The sequence below is a fragment of the Drosophila takahashii genome, chromosome 3R (assembly GCF_030179915.1).
Source record: "Drosophila takahashii strain IR98-3 E-12201 chromosome 3R, DtakHiC1v2, whole genome shotgun sequence".
In the NCBI taxonomy this organism is placed as follows: domain Eukaryota; kingdom Metazoa; phylum Arthropoda; class Insecta; order Diptera; family Drosophilidae; genus Drosophila; species Drosophila takahashii.
In genome coordinates, this window is record NC_091681.1 from 6,941,107 (window position 1) to 6,960,943 (window position 19,837).

The 19,837-nt window shown below is 37.4% G+C and overlaps 2 protein-coding genes across 2 annotated transcripts; both read left to right on the top strand.

Annotated features, from left to right (window-relative positions):
* Window positions 1-9,646: 9,646 nt before the first annotated feature.
* On the top strand, window positions 9,647-12,996 carry Fip1 (Factor interacting with poly(A) polymerase 1). Its single transcript, XM_017145856.3, has 4 exons — window positions 9,647-11,183; window positions 11,248-11,337; window positions 12,169-12,239; window positions 12,297-12,996. The coding sequence occupies exons 1-4, from the start codon at window positions 9,758-9,760 to the stop codon at window positions 12,798-12,800; spliced, it is 2,091 nt and encodes a 696-aa protein (XP_017001345.1). The 5' UTR covers window positions 9,647-9,757; the 3' UTR covers window positions 12,801-12,996.
* A 1,529-nt stretch (window positions 12,997-14,525) lies between these two features.
* Window positions 14,526-16,029, top strand: LOC138913300 (splicing regulatory glutamine/lysine-rich protein 1-like). The gene is made up of 2 exons (XM_070216553.1): window positions 14,526-14,593; window positions 15,609-16,029. Exons 1-2 carry the CDS (start codon window positions 14,526-14,528, stop codon window positions 16,027-16,029), a joined length of 489 nt encoding a protein of 162 aa, XP_070072654.1.
* Window positions 16,030-19,837: the final 3,808 nt, after the last annotated feature.

Here is a 19,837-nt window from a genome sequence, read left to right on the forward strand (position 1 = left end):
GCGTAGGAAGCCCGAGAATATGTGTTGAAAATCTCAACCTTCTAGCTTTTGTAGTTTCCGAGATCTCAGCGCTCATTCAGACGGACAGACGTAAATTCTTAAGAAATCGCGGTCCATCGAGGAAAATGTTTTTGCGAAGTTCGGGGGTGAGCTCGCTAATGTATAGTATTAACAAAATTTAGATTCTAGGAAGCCTTGAAGTACATTTTTCTAAATTTAATGGCGAAATCGCCATTGGCGAAATTTAGGTAAACAAATTTTTTGAGTGCAGTAGCCCCTTGCCTACTCCGATGTTTCGAAACATCTCGAAACGTTTGAAACATAGTCTCGAATCCACATTGTTGGCTAAAATTTTTGTTGTGTGTTCATATGATCCGAATCATTTGAAACATAGGTTTCGGATGATTCATATCTCGAAACTGGGAAGCACAGTAGTAACAGTATCCTAGCCTACTACGGTAATACTGTGATCAAAACATACTAGGGGGATTCCCTAAACCGTTGAATTGCTGAATTGTTGAATTTTGGTCAGCTGTTAATCAGCTGTTCCATACAAAGTCAACTTTCAGAAATTCCAGCAATTCAACAGCCTCGGGGCTGTTGAAAACTTTGTTGATTTGGGAGAGCAATGGACGCGACGCCTCTGCCTTAAAGAAGTGGATTTTAGAAAAATTAAATGTGAATGAAGTCAGCATGTCATAGGTTAACGAAATCGAGGAAAAAGTTAACACGTTCATATCACACAATGTTGTCTAGATTTAAGGCTCAGCACTCATCATGGCTTTCGCAGACAATTATTATAACCATTGAGTAACAGCTTACGGGAAGGCCAAAACTAAGTTATGAACAGGCTGGAATACGTTTAATACAAAAGTTAGCAAACGATCTTTATAAAAAATAGATTCAACAGATCACTTATTACATGCGGCTTTTGTTTCAGCGAAGAGTGCTAGAGAGGATAATTTGCTTAATGCATTAAAAGGTGTCAGAGAACAACAGACGAGCAACGCGACTGCAACTTTGAAATCTCTGGTGATTATTTAACTTACCCCTGATGAAGCATTGGCATTTTTGTTGGAAAAAGGAAAAATATTACAACATAACCTTAAAAATCATTGGTTTTTTTATTGGTTGTGGGAGAAGGGGTGAGGGCGTGGCTTAATTAAAAAAAGAAAAAAATCCGAATTTTTACATTAACATTTTACATTGTTATGCCAAATTTGAAACATCTAGCTTTAAAATTAGACTTTATAAATTTCTGACTATTTGCCCATTGTGCACAGGATAAGGCAAAGTTTAAAAATCTTCATTTGTGAACAGCGTTTAAAAATTAAATAAAAAAATTTGGTTCTACAATGCATTTTTGATTTAATTTTTTGATTTTCATTTTTTGATATTGTCCTCATCTATAAGACACTCATCAGATTTTTGTGAACTGTTTTGGAATTTTTAAATTGTTTTTTTTATTCTTGCTATTGACGTAGTAGCTTTGACGACTTCATATCTCCATCGCACTCCTTTTATCTGAGTAAGGGGTATCTTATAGTAAAAGTACTCGACTATAGCATTCTGGCTTGTTTTAATTTCGTCTTAAGATCTGCTTTATTAAAATATACAAAACCTTAATTTTCTTTATTTTATTTAAATTGTAGTCAAAGTTTTTTCATTTCCTTCAATCAAAAGGTCCCTCGGTTTAACAGAGTCTGAAATTGTAAAAAATTATGGTAAAACAAAATAAAAAGGTTCCTGTGGGATTCGAGCTCGTGCTTACCGCATTTCTAGGCCACTAACACCCAGCCCGCATAAGGTGTTGGTCAGTGGCGGATCTAGAATTCTGTTGTGGGGGGTGATATCAGAACCATTTTTTTGTTGCATACTTTTTGAATACCAAAATGCGTTTTATTTTTCACCCGAGTGGGGTGAATCACCTATCCATCGATTTTTATGGCAGCTATATGAGGGGACGGTGGTAAAATTATGATATTAATATATGTGCATAATATCAGTGAGTAATTGAGTTGTGCAAACTTTCAGCTTAAACATGTAAGAATTGTACTCATTGGAAATATAAATAGGGTTTTTCTAAATTCGCATAAAAATTAAATGTCTTGGAAATGATGAAAACGAACAAAAATGTTTCTTCGGGTAAATTAAGTTGGTTATGAGATGGACAATCTTGGATAATTAAGTTTCTTTTATAGGATGAAGAAGACAGTCAAAACCACGATAAAAAATTTCAAATAATTAAAATTCATACTTATTGGACAACAAAAAATGTAAGAAAATTATTTTCTAACTCCCCCAGTACACATTTAAAAATGTGTAAAGTGGCACGTTGTTCTTCTAAGCCGTTCTCGAGATAAACTAATTTGAAGTTTGAGAACATTTTTTAAGTTCTTAACTTCAAAAATTTATAGGGCCCTTAAATAGACACCAAAAAATTTCAAAAAAATCACAGATGATATCCAAGCCAAACTCTACGAGGTACCCGAGTTTGAAGAAAATCTAAAATTTCATATGCGCAGTTGAGAAAATCTTACCCAGTAGTCTTTTTAAAATAAAAATATAAAATAACTGTTATTTACGGTCCCTGAACAAAACAATTAAGATAAAAATATAATTATTAATTTTTATATTAAGTTAAATACTTATATATTATTATTACAATTTACTTACTAAATTTAAACTATTCCTGCAATCGAAAATAAAAACAAGAGAGAACGCTATGTCGGGTTCGTGTCCCGACTATCTAATACCCGTCACTCGCCTAAAGGGAGTGCGAGGGAGATAGATATATACCCTTTTTTTTTAAGTGCATAACTTTTTAATTAATGGTACGATTTGAAAAATGTTTGATAGGTATAAATATACACAACAAAATTGCATTTATACTTCTCAGAAATCTTTAAAGGTATGGGCGCCAGACACATTTTAAAATCGTTAGTGGGCGATTGTGGGCGTTAGAGGGGGCGTGGCACTCGGCTAAAATAAACTTGCGCTGCGTAGGAAGCCCGAGAATATGTGTTGAAAATCTCAACCTTCTAGCTTTTGTAGTTTCCGAGATCTCAGCGCTCATTCAGACGGACAGACGTAAATTCTTAAGAAATCGCGGTCCATCGAGGAAAATGTTTTTGCGAAGTTCGGGGGTGAGCTCGCTAATGTATAGTATTAACAAAATTTAGATTCTAGGAAGCCTTGAAGTACATTTTTCTAAATTTAATGGCGAAATCGCCATTGGCGAAATTTAGGTAAACAAATTTTTTGAGTGCAGTAGCCCCTTGCCTACTCCGATGTTTCGAAACATCTCGAAACGTTTGAAACATAGTCTCGAATCCACATTGTTGGCTAAAATTTTTGTTGTGTGTTCATATGATCCGAATCATTTGAAACATAGGTTTCGGATGATTCATATCTCGAAACTGGGAAGCACAGTAGTAACAGTATCCTAGCCTACTACGGTAATACTGTGATCAAAACATACTAGGGGGATTCCCTAAACCGTTGAATTGCTGAATTGTTGAATTTTGGTCAGCTGTTAATCAGCTGTTCCATACAAAGTCAACTTTCAGAAATTCCAGCAATTCAACAGCCTCGGGGCTGTTGAAAACTTTGTTGAATTGCTGAAAAGCCAAAGTTGTCACCTATTTTCAAAAGACGTGGCAACTCTGTAACATTTTAGTATCACCAGTACGCATTATTTATTATAAAATCAACTTAGAAAGCATATTTGTGGTTCTTTTTACCTTGGTAACACTTTTAGACAGTAACTAGCAATAATAAATCAAATTTTACATGCTTTAAGTTCCGTGAAATTTTTCAACAAATAACAGCTGTTTGAAAATTCAACAGGAACCATTTTGGGTCGTTCCCTTAATTGCTGAAATTTTTTGTTGAATTTTCAAAAGTTCAGCAATTCAACAGTTTAGGGAATCCCCCTACTGTTGATTACTGTATTAAGTAATACTTTTTATACCCGTTACTCGTAGAGTAAAAGGGTATACTAGATTCGTGCAAAAGTATGTAACAGCTAGAAGGAAGCGTTTCCGACCCCATAAAGTATATATATTATTGATCAGGGTCACTAGCCGAGTCGATCTAGCCATGTCCGTCTGTCCGTCTGTCCGTCTGTCTGTCTGTCTGTCTGTCTGTCTGTCTGTCTGTCCGTCTGTATGAACGCTGAGATCTCAGAAACTACAAAAGCTAGAAGGTTGACATTTTGCATGCAGATTCTAGGAGATCCTACGCAGCGCAAGTTTGTTTCAAAAGGGTGCCACGCCCCCTCTAACGCCCACAATCGCTTATATAGGTAATGATAATCACCATAAAACTGCATTTTTACTTTTCCGAAATATTGAAATATTAAACTCGTATATAAGCGATTGTGGGCGTTAAAGGGGGCGTGGCACCCTTTTGAAACAAACTTCCGCTGCGTAGGAACTCCTAGAATCTGCATGCAAAATGTCTTTCTTCTAGCTTTTATAGTGTCCGAGATCTCAGCGGACATGGCTATATCGACTCGGCTAGTGACCCTGATCAAGAATATATATACTTTATAGGGTCGGAAATGCTTCCTTCTAGCTGTTACATAGTTTTGCACGAATACAATATACCCTTTTACTCTACGAGTAACGGGTATAAAAGCCCATATTTATTTAAATTAGTTGTCTACCCAAAACAAAATACTCGCCCTATAATTATTTATTACTATTTATTTAGGGGAGAGTGGGGGAATTTCGTCAGCATTTTTTCAAAGCTATTTTTTGTCCATCTTGAGACACGTTATCATATTTCTATTTTTATTGTTGAATGCGGTTAGCACCAAGCTTTAAAATGTGACATTCCCCTATTTTTTTAATTAGCTTGGTGATTTATAAAAAAATAAAATGTAAAACCAATATACTGGGGCAATCTCACCACACAGGGGGGTAAAATCACCACACAACTGGGGAAATTTCGTCACCTGAAAAATGTAGGGAGTTTAACGCCTGAAAATATGCTACACTGATCAAGCGTACCATTTTTGTTGACGACCTATATTTGTTGCTGCTGCTGGTAGTCTGTTCGTTAGCCAGCTCGTCAAATATAAAAATATGTATTTAAAATAGGTGCGAATTTACCCTTAGCGTAGGGTGGCGAAATTTCCCCAGACCGTACTTTTTTAGAAATAATTATTTTTCTTGCGAAATTAGGCGCGAAGTTAAAAATCACTGACGCAGAAATGCACATTATAGCACTGTGTATTATATAAAAAATCGTGTATCTTATTCCTTTTGAATTGTGGCATACAGAAAAAATTTCGTCGAGAACTAAATGTAGCTTTTGAACTGTTAAAACACATTTAATATTATAGCTTAATTATCTTGGCCTTCTGTGCAAAACAAATGCATTGGTTGTGTCTGGCCGTCTTGAAGGACTAAAACAAAAAAATTATATATTTTTACGACTTATGGATTCCGAGATATTGCAGGTGACGAAATTGCCCCTGTGACGAAATTCCCCCACTCTCCCCTATATATACAACCCTAGTCAAAAGTATTTTCACAAATTTGAATGTTAACTCTACACATATTTTGAACTTATAATATAAACATTTTGGCACCTATGGAAAAAGCACTTCAATCCCGTTTAAATGACACAAAAATTTTCTTAACCCATTAAGCACCCTTTGAAAAGTGGACAAATTAGACAATTTTTTTCGAAAGTCAAATTTTCAACTTTTTTTCTGGGGCTTAAAACAAAAATGTTTTGATGCAAAGTTGTTCCCCAATCAAAATTAATAATAACTGCAAAAAAATTTTTTTAAATATTTTTCCTTGTATTTTTTATGATTTTTTGAAAATAGCTATTTTTGCCGCTTTTTCTTCCTTTTCATACAAAATTTTACTGAGAGGTCTCCATTCAAAAAATCATAAAAAATACAAGGAAAAATATTTAGAAACATTTTTTTTTGCAGTTATTATTAATTTTGATTGGGGAACAACTTTGCATCAAAACATTTTTGTTTTAAGCCCCAGAAAAAAGTTGAAAATTTGAATTTCGCAAAATTTGCTCACTTTTCAAAGGGGTCTTATAGGGTCTTCCCACAGAGCTCCATCCACCATCTACCATCCGTTGAACGGATGGTCCGTAAGGTTTTGCCGTTCCGAAAATTTCCCAGTTAGTCCGCCATCCAATTTTAACGGACTTTGACGGGCTCTTTTATGCGATAGTTAGGCGATGTTTTCTCGGTGCAACTCTGAATTCTTCCTCTTGACTGTGAAAATTGGAACGATGACTGCGAGAACAAATCAAATCGATGGCGGGAAAAAATTAAATAATGCTTCAGCTCATTGTTTTTTGGGTTTTTTTTAATTTTTTGTAGTTTGTTATGAGCGGAAAAGCGTTCGCAAGCAGGTTGTTATGTGTGGGCCAAAATGTAAGCTGTCGTGCGTACGAAAACATAAATGTTTGCAGCAAAGCGTCAAAATATGTTCTGCACTTCGTAAATATAACTAATGTTAATTAAAAGTGTACTTTGTACTCCTATAAAGTTCCAAAGTTGCTATAATTTACCATAAACAGCATACATTTGGTTTTGTTTACAAATTTTTCAGATTAATTTTGGCTAGGCAGAGGCGTAGTAAGAGCGGAGTGTGAGGTACGGGAGGTTAGGCTCCCCCACAGTCAGCAATATGTATGCATACTCATTGTAGGATATATTTTTATTTTTTATATATTTTTTATCTATTTATTGTATTATTCTCCAATAAAATTAGGAGAACGCAATTTTACGACAGTTTTTCCGAGTTAAAATCCCCCTTCGTTAATGTTGCGCTGAGCAACTGCTCTTCACTCAGCTGTAATTGGATGGTAGATGGTGGATGGAGTTCTGTGGGAACACGAGTTTCACATTCGTCAAAAATCCCAACCGTTTCAAACGGATGGACTCTATGGGAAGAGGCTATTAATGGGTTAAGAAAATTTTTGTGTCATTTAAACGGAATTGAAGTGCTCTTTCTATAGATGCCAAAAGTTTATATTATAAGTTCAAAATATAAGTACAGTTAACATTAACATTTGTGAAAACCACCCCTGTATATACATGTTCCCTGTAAAAGTCCTTCGGTACAGTTGGTAGGCTGTCTAGATGTTTAAGAGAAATTTCTGAAAATACAGTGTGATAGTGAAATGAAGTTGTCAGAGGATGCACTAATGGTTGGGAGGGCCTCCAAGGATGAGTTTAGCAGTGTACGAATTCAACAGTGTAGTCCAGTCCAGATGTTCCGAAATCAGTGATAAAAAATCAGCCGTTGTCCAAGTTTGAAATTCCGTTTTGTTTTTGTTTTGTCTGCTGCGTGTATATATTTTTGGTTGTTCCCTTTCCCTGGGAGAAACTTTGTCTAGCCGGCAACGAACGCGCGAAAAGCAGGACATGAGAAGAGGCTATAAAATATATAATATAATACTATATATAAGAATATTTTTGGACTATCGACAAAGCATGTGCGTCAAATTAGCGCCGGTGACTTAGCGGCGAAAGGTGGAAGGGTGGAATTTGGAACATGGGGACAATTTTTAATTTTTGATTTCTTCGGCGTCTGGGGGCCACATTGAACAATATTTAATGCAAAATTATTTAAAATGCAAATATCGGGTGAACTTCCGTTTAGCTTCTACCCCCAATTTTGTTCAAACTTTCCATATCGACGTGTTTTTGGGTCCTGATTATTGGAAAAATAGTCAAAGTTGGCGCAAATAACGGGATCATGGAAAATAACGGTAAAAACTGCTTTTCTTAAATATCTTCGAATAATATCTTCGAATAATAAAAAGCTAGCTAGGAGAAATGAAAGCTATTAAATAAATGAGTATTTTATGTTTTATACATTTTTTCTGTAAAACTAATAGTTTTCGTTAAAAACGCTAAATATGAATATTTTTTCACAATGTTTGAAAATAAACAAGAAAGGAAGCTACCTTCGGCCAGCCGAAGCTTATATACCCTTGCAGATAAAAGAATGCTCACTCGGTGCTGTTCCAGGGATTCCAGATTCAACGTTTCTATTTATTAAAATTTTATTTTAAGTAGTCAAGAATCAAAACGCCTACTTCCTACAAAGTTACAATGAATTTTCTTATATTTGTTTGAATATTCCTATGGGAGCCTTAAGATATAGTGGTCCGATCCGGCTCGCTCCGACATATGTACTACCTGCAATAGAAAGAAGACTTTCGGGAAAGTTTCATCGCGATAGCTTTAAAACTGAGAGACTAGTTCGCATAGAAACGGACAGACGGACAGATGGACAGACTGACAGACGGACAGACGGACATGGCTAGATAGACTCGGCTATTGGTGCTGATCAAGAATATAACCACTTTATGGGGTCGGAAACATCTCCTTCACTGCGTTGCAAACTTCTGACTGAAATCATAATACCCTCTACAAAGGTATAAAAATCGTGTCCCCACAATTTTCTTTACTGCTCCCCTCACAGAGGTTGTACCAATGTGCACGGTAAACATGATTATTGTTCAGTTTTTGAGAAAAAAGCATAGCGCGATGCCGGCATCTCATTTAGAACAAATACAATGCATGTTGGTACAACGTCTGTGAAAGTCAATTTAATTGGAAATAGAGTTATCGTCGAAACATAAATATTTTCCCATATGGTAAGAGTCTTGGGAGCGTAGAACAGGGTTGTTCTGGTTCCAAATTTGAAACAAATGATATGCTGACAACGCGCTATGCTTTTTTCTGAAAAACTGACGGCTTTACGTTAACCGTACCACATTAGTTAATTAGTAAAATAAATTTCCTTTCGACTGATGCATCGCGCATGTTGGTACAACGGCAGTGAAAGTCAATTTAATTGGAAATAGAGTTAGCGTCGAATCAGATTTTTTTTCCTTATGGTTAGTGTAATGAATACATTTTTTACATAGTGGTTCATGTCTTGGAACTTACTGGCTCAAATTTGAATTTAGCGGCACTTCTTTTAACTTTTTATCTTCCTCCACTATAAAGCAATTTTCTCACAAACTGACGGCTTTATCTTTATGGTTTTTTCACTGAACTTGTTTTGGGCGATCCACAATCTGCCAATACACCGTGCATGTTGGTACAACGTCTGAGAGTGGAGTCCTGTTCAGTTTAATATTTGCCCCCCTTTTTTGTATGGGGAAAATCCGCGGTGCATTCACTGTTAGGCGATTTTCTCAAAAACTGACGGCTTTAGCTTAATGATATTTTCTGACAAGAAGCTTGAATTAACGCCCAATAATCATGTTTACCGTGCATATTGGCACAACCTCTGTGAGGGGAGCAATAAAGAAAATTGTGGGGACACGATTTTTTGAATAGATTTTAAACATATTTCTAGTAGTCGGATAGGCTCGAAACCTATTTAGATCGATAGATATTTTCATTCTGAACAAATTTTGCATTAAATATTGTTCAATTCGGCCCCCGGAAGCCGAAAAAATCAAAAATTAAAATTGCCCCCATGTTCCATATTCCACCGTTCCACAATCGCCGCTAAGTCACCAACGCTAATTTGACGCACATCACAATTTGATATACTGTAGAAAATACCACTTTTTATTTAATAGAATGCAATGAAACTGATTTGGTATTTTATGGTTTTTGTTTTCGGACCGTGTGGTATTTTTTATCATTATCAGCGAGGTCACATTGGTTGGATTCTGAGGAGCTGGTTTTTTGTGCATTTTTGGATTTTGAGCGCCCTTGCCTTTTGAGGATTCTTTAGACACGATAATGGCGGATGACACCAACGAGGACAGCTGGCTGTATGGCACCTCGAATCCGGACTCCACGACCGGCGAGCTGGGCAATGGCGGGGATTCACTGACGGCGGAGCACGAGGCCGTGGCGGAGGCTCAGGCATTGGCCGCAGTGGTGGCCGGCGAGAAGCCGGTTTCATCGGTCGGAGTTGAATGCGCCGGAGATTCGCCACGCTATCCCAAGGAGGAGGTACCCGAGTACTCGGAGTTCGACGATCCGGCACAGGAAATGGAGGAGGACGAGGAGGCACTTCCCGACACCACGGACGGCAGAGGTCGGAGGGATAGGGATCGTGATCGGGATCGAGGCCGGTTTGCGGATAGGTCTGATGCTCAGTGTTCCCCAGATCCAGAGGATGATGAGATGGCCGATGCACCCAGCTCTAGACGGGAAAGGAACGGGTCAGGGTCCGACGAAGACGATGATGACGACTCGGACGACGATATAAACGTGGTCATCGGGGACATTAAGCAAGCCCCAAGCACCTACAACATCAAGCAGAGACCTAATCTCCTGGCCGGAGGCACTGGGGCCGCCGGAGACAAGGCCAAGCCGACTGGCCAGGCTGGAAAGTTTAGCATCGAGGATTTCGAGGGCGCCGGCACAATTAATGGGGTCGCAGTGCACGAATTCAGCATCGATTCGCTAGAAGAAAAACCGTGGCGCAAGCCGGGAGCAGATATTACGGACTACTTCAACTACGGATTCAACGAAGAAACGTGGCGCGCCTATTGCGAGCGGCAGAAGCGCTTTCGGGTGGCGGAGAGTGGCGTAGGACTGGCCAGTCTTACGCAGAACGTTAACCAGAATGCACCCATTGGAATTCTAACAGATGGCGGAATGGGAATGGGCCCACCAGGAATGCACAGCATCCAGTCCATGGTAGGAATGGGCGGAGAGGGTGGCATGCAGATGCCTCCGCCGGGAATGCCGCCGCCCATGATGCAGCACCAGTCGCGGTCCGGAATGGGACTAATGCAACGTCCACCAAGACCCATCTCCACAACAGGTGGCGAAAGGGGCGGTGATCGTGAAAGGGGTGTTAAGGAGAACGCCATACAAGTGATGACCGCCGAGTGCCGAGAGTATTCGCGTGGTGGCCTGGGACCCATGGCACCAAACTTCCCGTTACCCGGAGCCTCTGAGGAACCCTTCTTCCACGAGCCAGAACCTTTCGACTACGGCTATGAGCCCACTCAGGAGTCGCAGTGGGGAAGCGACAATGCTGGGTGGGTGCCCAGCGGGATCAAGGAACTGACTCCGGGTCATGCCCATATGCAACAGCCACCACCTGGTATGCCGCCTCCTGGGATGAGTGTGCCCCCGCCACAGATGGGCGGTCCGCCACCTAATTTACGCGGAATGTTGCCGCCTAACATGCGCATGCCACCAAATATGAGTGAGTTCCAGAAACGAAGATTTACAATACCTTTTGCCGGGCTTACCCTTGTTTACTCTTGCAGACATGGGACCGCCACCAGGAATGATGATGGGAGGCAACGGACCGCCGATGCGAATGGGGATGGCGCCGCCACAGCGAATGACGATGGGCGGTAAGAATAATCAAATTCATTGCATTAGCTTGGAAGTATATGAGTAACTTACAAAATGAATGTTTTGTGGATAAAAGAGTAGAACCGTTTTCTCGCCCGCATGATAAATTCGAAAGAGGCTTTAAAACCTACTTTACATTTAACGTGGACGAGAAACGGTTTATATATTTTTTTTAATCATCCAAATTTAAGTGAGATTTTTACGTCACTAAATATTTAAAGTTATTGAAACTACTTATTTTGGTGGTACATTTTTGTGTCTTTTACGACACAAGTTTTTTTTATACCCTTGTAGAGGGTATTATAATTTCAGTCAGATGTTTGCAACGCAGTGAAGGAGACGTTTCCGACCACATAAAGTATATATATTCTTGATCAGCACCAATAGCCGAGTCTATCTAGCCATGTCCGTCTGTCCGTCTGTCCGTTTCTATGCGAACTAGTCTCTCAGTTTTAAAGCCATCGCGATGAAACTTTCCCGAAAGTCTTCTTTCTATTTCAGGTAGTACATATGTCGGAGCGAGCCGGATCAGACCACTATATCTTAAGGCTCCCATAGGAGTATTCAAACAAATACAAGAAAATTCATTGTAACTTTGTAGAAAGTAGGCGTTTTGATTCTTGACTACTTTTGTATAAACAAAATTTAAATATAAACGCTGAATCTGGAATCCCTGAACCTGCACCGAGTGAGCATTACTCTATCTACAAGGGAATATAAGCTTCGGCTGGCCGAAGGTAGCTTCCTTTCTTGTTACTAATTATATTGGTGGAAAGTTTTGTTAGTTAGTTTTAATAACTCAACATTCCGTTTTGTCATTTATATTTCAGACCGTGGTGGCTACGAGGATGATCGGGAACGGAGAAGGCGTGAGAAGGACAAACTGCTAAAAAAAGATCAGGTTTTAGGACCTAACCTAATATAAAAATTTGGAGTATCGCAAATATTTCTTTTTCAGCTGCGAAAGGACTTCCTTGACATGCTGCGGGAGAGACATGATATTGAAAGGCACACTAGGTGGTATGACATCAAGAAAAAGTTTGAGGCGGATCCGAGGTACCGAGCCCTTGACTCGTCATATCGCGAAGAGTACTTTGAAGACTATCTACACCTGCTCAAGGAGGAGAAGCGCAAAGAACGTGACCTTAAGGAACGGGAGCGACATCGCGATAAGGAGCGATCTCGTGACAAAGACAAGGAGAAGGATAAAGATAAGGAAAAGGATAAAGAAAAAGATAAGGATAAAGACAAAGATAAAGATAAGGATAAGGACAAGGACAAAGAAAGCTCGCGTCGAGAACGCTCCCGATCTCGAGAAAAGTCCAGCCGTCGGAAGTCCAAGTCTCGCGAGAAAGATCGAAGCGAACGAAGCAGCAAGAGCAGCAGTAGCAACGCCGCCGGATCTTCCAGTCGCAGCGAGAAGAAAAAGTCTCATCGCAAGGATAAAGAAGAGGAGGAATAGCATTTGTTTAGGTACTATATGGAAGACGAACGAGAAGCAACTCTTTGAGCTGCGCTCCACAAAAAATTAAAAGGAAGAAGTAAAAAAATATATTCGAAATACTTTCAATAAAAGATAGATCTAAAAAAAAGTGGACGACTGTTAAAAGAAAAATATGAGGATTGGAGATAAATACACTTTGTATATTTTAAAGTAAGCAGAGTAGTTTTATTGGTAAAAGTCTAGAAGACGACCGCGATTTCTAAGGAAAGGAAAGTTCGCTGTCAAAATAATAAGCATTTGATAAATTTCGACAAAAATCTGTAATTGTATTTATAGCAGGCCAGACCACATAACCGCGAATTAAATATCTTCGATGGACCGTGATTCCTTAAGGGGTTATATACCTTTTCTTTTTTCAAAATAACGAAAATTTTCTTTGCTGAATCCTGAAGTATATCCCCTAGAGAACATTCTCCCAAATTTTCATAAAGATCCGAATAATAGTTCGCTAGGAAAACAGCGTTTTGTCTGCTCGACTTCAATAGTTGCATATGGGCACTTCCATGTTGTCGCTCGGGACATTTGCACACCTTTAAAGTTGAAAAAAAATGGATTTAAATTTTAATAATGGGCTTTTCTTTTCGCTCTTCCCAAGCTCTGTTTTGTGCAAAAATCTTGATTTTGTACCACTTTTAGTTTTTAAGATATCGATACCGTATTCGCTCGGGACAAAAATAGAAGTAGATTTCGGGGAAGTTCAATCAACAACAGAATTTAGCGAACTCTGATGGAATATTTCAATGCGATTTTTTTTTAGAATGTTGTCCAAACATGTCGCTATGAAATGGTTTTGGTTTTACTCAATAATTGTTTGCCGTTTTTTTTTTATGCAGTTTCAACCACATTCGCTCGGGACATTTTTTCTGAGCGTTTTGTAAAGTGTATTTCCTTACCTCTATCCCTCAATTACTGGCTGTTTTGCATTTATCTTAATACTTTAACATGTAAATGAAGCATTCAGTACAGAATAATGTCACATATTACCATTCATAAAGGATAAATTACCAACTAAAGACAGGTTCAAAAAAAAAAAAAAACAAGAGAGAACGCTATAGTCGGGTGCCCCGACTATCAGATACCCGTTACTCAGCTAAAGGGAGTGCGAAGGAGATGGAGAAAAACTTTGATCCGCCGTAACTTTTTAACAAATGGTCCGATTTAAAAAATTTCTTCTACATTTCGATAGGTATTGATAAACACAATAAAACTGCATTTTTACATTTCCAAAATATTGAAATTTTTAAAATCGTATATAAGCGATTGTGGGCGTTAGAGGGGGCGTGGCACCCTTTTGAAACAAACTTGCGCTGCGTAGGAACTCCTAGAATCTGCATGCAAAATGTCAATCTTCTAGCTTTTATAGTTTCCGAGATCTCAGCGTTCATACAGACAAACAGACGGACAGACAGACGGACAGACGGACATGGCTAGATCGACTCGGCTAGTGATATAGAATATATATAGTTTATAGGGTCGGAAACGCTTCCTTCTACCTGTTACATACTTTTGCACGAATCTAATATACCCTTTTACTCTACGAGTAACGGGTATAAAAAAAAAACGAATTTTTGCGAATATTGGTGGGGTTTGTCCTAAAAATAATCAAACTATACTCCAAAATTTTACTTAAGCTCAGGATGAAACTATTTAGAAACTAATATCGGGGCAAAATCCCGTGGAAATATGTTTTATTCAAGTTTCAAGATTTTTGGCTTGGAGGACCTTTTGGTGGAAGTGCCCATATACTCAACGTAAAACTTTGAATGCGATTATCTCAAAGTCGTGTTTTTCCAAAAGTGCCTTCGCTGTGACCACGATTGCACAAGAACTATTTGATCGATCTTCTTCAATTTTTTTTAAATTATTCGTGCCGAGTTCGTGAACTATTCAGTTTTTATGCGCCAATTTTTATTTCGCAGATCAGAATTTTGTAATAAAATTTTTAGAACTCGAAAAATTAACATTTTGGAAAAATTCTTACTGTATGCAGAAATAACCAAATATTCTTGAAAATAATAGTTCACGAACTGGAAACAATAGGGGAGAGGTCTGTAGGCTGAGACAGTCTGTAAGTTAAGACACTCAATTTTCTCAAAACTTTTCCACTAAAAAAATTTTTTTTATTTTTTTTTGTAGTCCTTTTTAGTGAAAAAACTTTTGGGGAAAACATTATAAGCCAGGCTCTAGCCAGATTTAAGCTGTGAGAGTCGTGTACCATTTTGCACCAAAAAAGTTTTTGTCTACTTTTTTCAAAATTCCATTTAAAATTAATAACGTCCTTAAATTAACTTGGTAAGAGATTTAAAACATTAGTATATTAACTGTTAACTAATTAAAAAAAAATCAGCTTAATGTGACAGTCAGAACAAAAGTTATTAATTTTTTTCCGAAACATCCCATTTTGTGTAAGTTGAGACACTTTGAGCGTGTAAGTTGAGACACCCGTTTTTCATACAAAAAGGCCTGAGGCCAACAAAGGTCGCTTTCTGCCTAGTACATTTCTTTGATATTAGGGGAAAAGTGAATGTTCAAAGAGCCTTTTGATTTTGATTGTTATTTGGTCTAAGTTCTTAAAAAGTGGATGGGAAATGATTTAGGACGAGCTAAAATTGATTAAATTAACATAAATAAATAGTTCCTTATAGTTTGGAGTACTTTTTGTGTGAGTATTATTGACTTTAAAAAGTGTCTCAACCTACAGACCTCTTTTTCAAATTGTAATTTTTTGGCACTTTTCAAAAAATATTATTTTTTAGTTTTTCCAAGGAAAAAAAAATTGAGGCGGATTCGAGGTACCGAGTCATATCGCGAAGAGTACTTTGAAGACTATCTACACCTGCTCAAGGAGGAGAAGCGCAAAGAACGTGACCTTAAGGAACGGGAGCGACATCGCGATAAGGAGCGATCTCGTGACAAAGACAAGGAGAAGGATAAAGATAAGGAAAAGGATAAAGAAAAAGATAAGGATAAAGACAAAGATAAAGATAAGGATAAGGACAAGGACAAAGAAAGCTCGCGTCGAGAACGCTCCCGATCTCGAGAAAAGTCCAGCCGTCGGAAGTCCAAGTCTCGCGAGAAAGATCGAAGCGAACGAAGCAGCAAGAGCAGCAGTAGCAACGCCGCCGGATCTTCCAGTCGCAGCGAGAAGAAAAAGTCTCATCGCAAGGATAAAGAAGAGGTGGAATAGCATTTGTTTAGGTACTATATGGAAGACGAACGAGAAGCAACTCTTTGAGCTGCGCTCCACAAAAAATTAAAAGGAAGAAGTAAAAAAATATATTCGAAATACTTTCAATAAAAGATAGATCTAAAAAAAAGTGGACGACTGTTAAAAGAAAAATAAGAGGATTGGAGATAAATACACTTTGTATATTTTAAAGTAAGCAGAGTAGTTTTATTGGTAAAAGTCTAGAAGACGACCGCGATTTCTAAGGAAAGGAAAGTTCGCTGTCAAAATAATAAGCATTTGATAAATTTCGACAAAAATCTGTAATTGTATTTATAGCAGGCCAGACCACATAACCGCGAATTAAATATCTTCGATGGACCGTGATCCCTTAAGGGGTTATATACCTTTTCTTTTTTCAAAATAACGAAAATTTTTATACCCTTGCAGAGGGTATTATGATTTCAGTCAGAAGTTTGCAACGCAGTGAAGGAGACGTTTCCGACCCCATAAAGTATATATATTCTTGATCAGCATCACAAGACGAGCCGATCTAGCCATGTCCGTCTGTCCGTCTGTCCGTCCGTCTGTCCGTCTGTCTGTTTCTACGCAAACTAGTCTCTCAGTTTTTGAGCTATCGGGACAAAACTTTCGCAAAAGTCTTCTTTCTATTGCAGGTAGTATATATGTCGGAGCCGACCGGATCGGACAACTATATCTTATAGCTCCCATAGGAACAATCGGAAAAAAAAACTTTAAAAAATTCTAGCTTCGGTGTTTTTTGAAATATTACCTTCTACTTTTGGGGATGTTATTTTTTAAATATTTCTGAATTTCGAATTAATTATTTAAAAAATCGGACTACTATATCATATAGCTACCATAGGAACGATCGGAAAATTAATGGAAAAGTAATGGAAATAAATTCTAGCTTCTTTGGTTTTTATTGTATTATCTTCTACTCTAGGATATGACTCTTTTTAAATATTTCCGAATTTCAATTTTAATTTGATCAAAATCGGACGACTATATCATATAGCTGCCATAGGAACGATCGGAAAATTAATGAGAAATATTAGAAAATTGAACATTTTTGCGATTTGTTAATTAATAGGAATGATCTGCAAGGGTATATAAGCTTCGGCTGGCCGAAGCTAGCTTCCTTTCTTGTTTTTGCTGAATCCTGAAGTATATCCCCTAGAGAACATTCTCCCAAAATTTCATAAAGATCTGAATAATAGTTCGCTAGGAAAACAGCGTTTTGTCTGCTCGACTTCAATAGTTGCATATGGGCACTTCCATGTTGTCGCTCGGGACATTTGCACACCTTTAAAGTTGAAAAAAAATTGTAAAAAAATTGATTTAAATTTTAATAATGGGCTTTTCTTTTCACTCTTCCCAAGCTCTGTTTTGTGCAAAAATCTTGATTTTGTACCACTTTTAGTTTTTAAGATATCGCTAAAAAACTGCCGTATTCGCTCGGGACAAAAATAGATTAATAGATTTCGGGGAAGTTCAATCAACAACAGAATTTAGCGAACTCTGATGGAATATTTCAATGCGATTTTTTTTTAGAATGTTGTCCAAACATGTCGCTATGAAATGGTTTTGGTTTTACTCAATAATTGTTTGCCGTTTTTTTTTTATGCAGTTTCAACCACATTCGCTCGGGACATTTTTTCTGAGCGTTTTGTAAAGTGTATTTCCTTACCTCTATCCCTCAATTACTGGCTGTTTTGCATTTATCTTAATACTTTAACATGTAAATGAAGCATTCAGTACAGAATAATGTCACATATTACCATTCATAAAGGATAAATTACCAACTAAAGACAGGTCCAGAAAAGAAAAAATAGCCAAAAACGAATTTTTGCGAATATTGGTGGGGTTTGTCCTAAAAATAATCAAACTATACTCCAAAATTTTAGTTAAGCTCAGGATGAAACTATTTAGAAACTAATATCGGGGCAAAATCCCGTGGAAATATGTTTTATTCAAGTTTCAAGATTTTTGGCTTGGAGGACCTTTTGGTGGACGTGCCCATATACTCAACGTAAAACTTTGAATGCGATTATCTCAAAGTCGTGTTTTTCCAAAAGTGCCTTCGCTGTGACCACGATTGCACAAGAACTATTTGATCGATCTTCTTCAATTTTTTTTAAATTATTCGTGCCGAGTTCGTGAACTATTCAGTTTTTATGCGCCAATTTTTATTTCGCAGATCAGAATTTTGTAATAAAATTTTTAGAACTCGAAAAATTAACTTTTTGGAAAAATTCTTACTGTATGCAGAAATAACCAAATATTCTTGAAAATAATAGTTCACGAACTGGAAACAATAGGGGAGAGGTCTGTAGGCTGAGACAGTCTGTAAGTTGAGACACTCAATTTTCTCAAAACTTTTCCACTAAAAAAATTTTTTTTATTTTTTTTTTGTAGTCCTTTTTAGTGAAAAAACTTTTGGGGAAAACATTATAAGCCAGGCTCTAGCCAGATTTAAGCTGTGAGAGTCGTGTACCATTTTGCACCAAAAAAGTTTTTGTCTACTTTTTTCAAAATTCCATTTAAAATTAATAACGTCCTTAAATTAACTTGGTAAGAGATTTAAAACATTAGTATATTAACTGTTAACTAATTAAAAAAAAATCAGCTTAATGTGACAGTCAGAACAAAAGTTATTAATTTTTTTCCGAAACATCCCATTTTGTGTAAGTTGAGACACTTTGAGCGTGTAAGTTGAGACACCCGTTTTTCATACAAAAAGGCCTGAGGCCAACAAAGGTCGCTTTCTGCCTAGTACATTTCTTTGATATTAGGGGAAAAGTGAATGTTCAAAGAGCCTTTTGATTTTGATTGTTATTTGGTCTAAGTTCTTAAAAAGTGGATGGGAAATGATTTAGGACGAGCTAAAATTGATTAAATTAACATAAATAAATAGTTCCTTATAGTTTGGAGTACTTTTTGTGTGAGTATTATTGACTTTAAAAAGTGTCTCAACCTACAGACCTCTTTTTCAAATTGTAATTTTTTGGCACTTTTCAAAAAAAATTATTTTTTAGTTTTCCCAAGGAAAAAAAATTTTTTTTTGCTTTATTTTACAGCTAAAAGACTAAGCTTTCGATCGAATGTCCAAATGGGAGACTAAAAACAAAAGGTGTCTCAACCTACAGACCTCTCCCCTACTACCTATACTAATAACATTTTTTTGGTTTTTTGATTTTAATTGACCTGCTAGACTTCCATCGTGATCACCGCAAATCGCTATAAAAAAAAGGGTTCCGAGAGGATTGCCATAATTTCGTAAATTATTCATATTTTTTCAAGAACAAACGCTTGTTGTTTTGATAAAAACATGTACTATTAATAAAAAATATCTTCAGTGTCATAAATTAATTGCTACACACCTGAAAAAAATCCAAAGTTCCCTCAATTTTTTCGCTCAAAAAGGTATATAACCCCTTAACTCGAACGACCATGGATGACCAACATATGGCCACTTCCACGAAAAAGTCCGCCAAGCCAAATAACTTTAAACTTGAATGAAACATATTTCCACATGATTTTTCCGCGATATTAGTTTAACTAAAAATGTTGAGTATAGTTTGATTACACTAGTTTACAGCCGAAATGCTCCCCAGCAATTGATGTCAAATTCTGTTAGTGTTGGACCCCTAGATCACGAAAATACGACTAATTTTTATACCCTTGCAGAGGGTATTATGATTTCAGTCAGAAGTTTGCAACGCAGTGAAGGAGACATTTCCGACCCCATAAAGTATATATATTCTTGATCAGCATCACAAGACGAGTCGATCTAGCCATGTCCGTC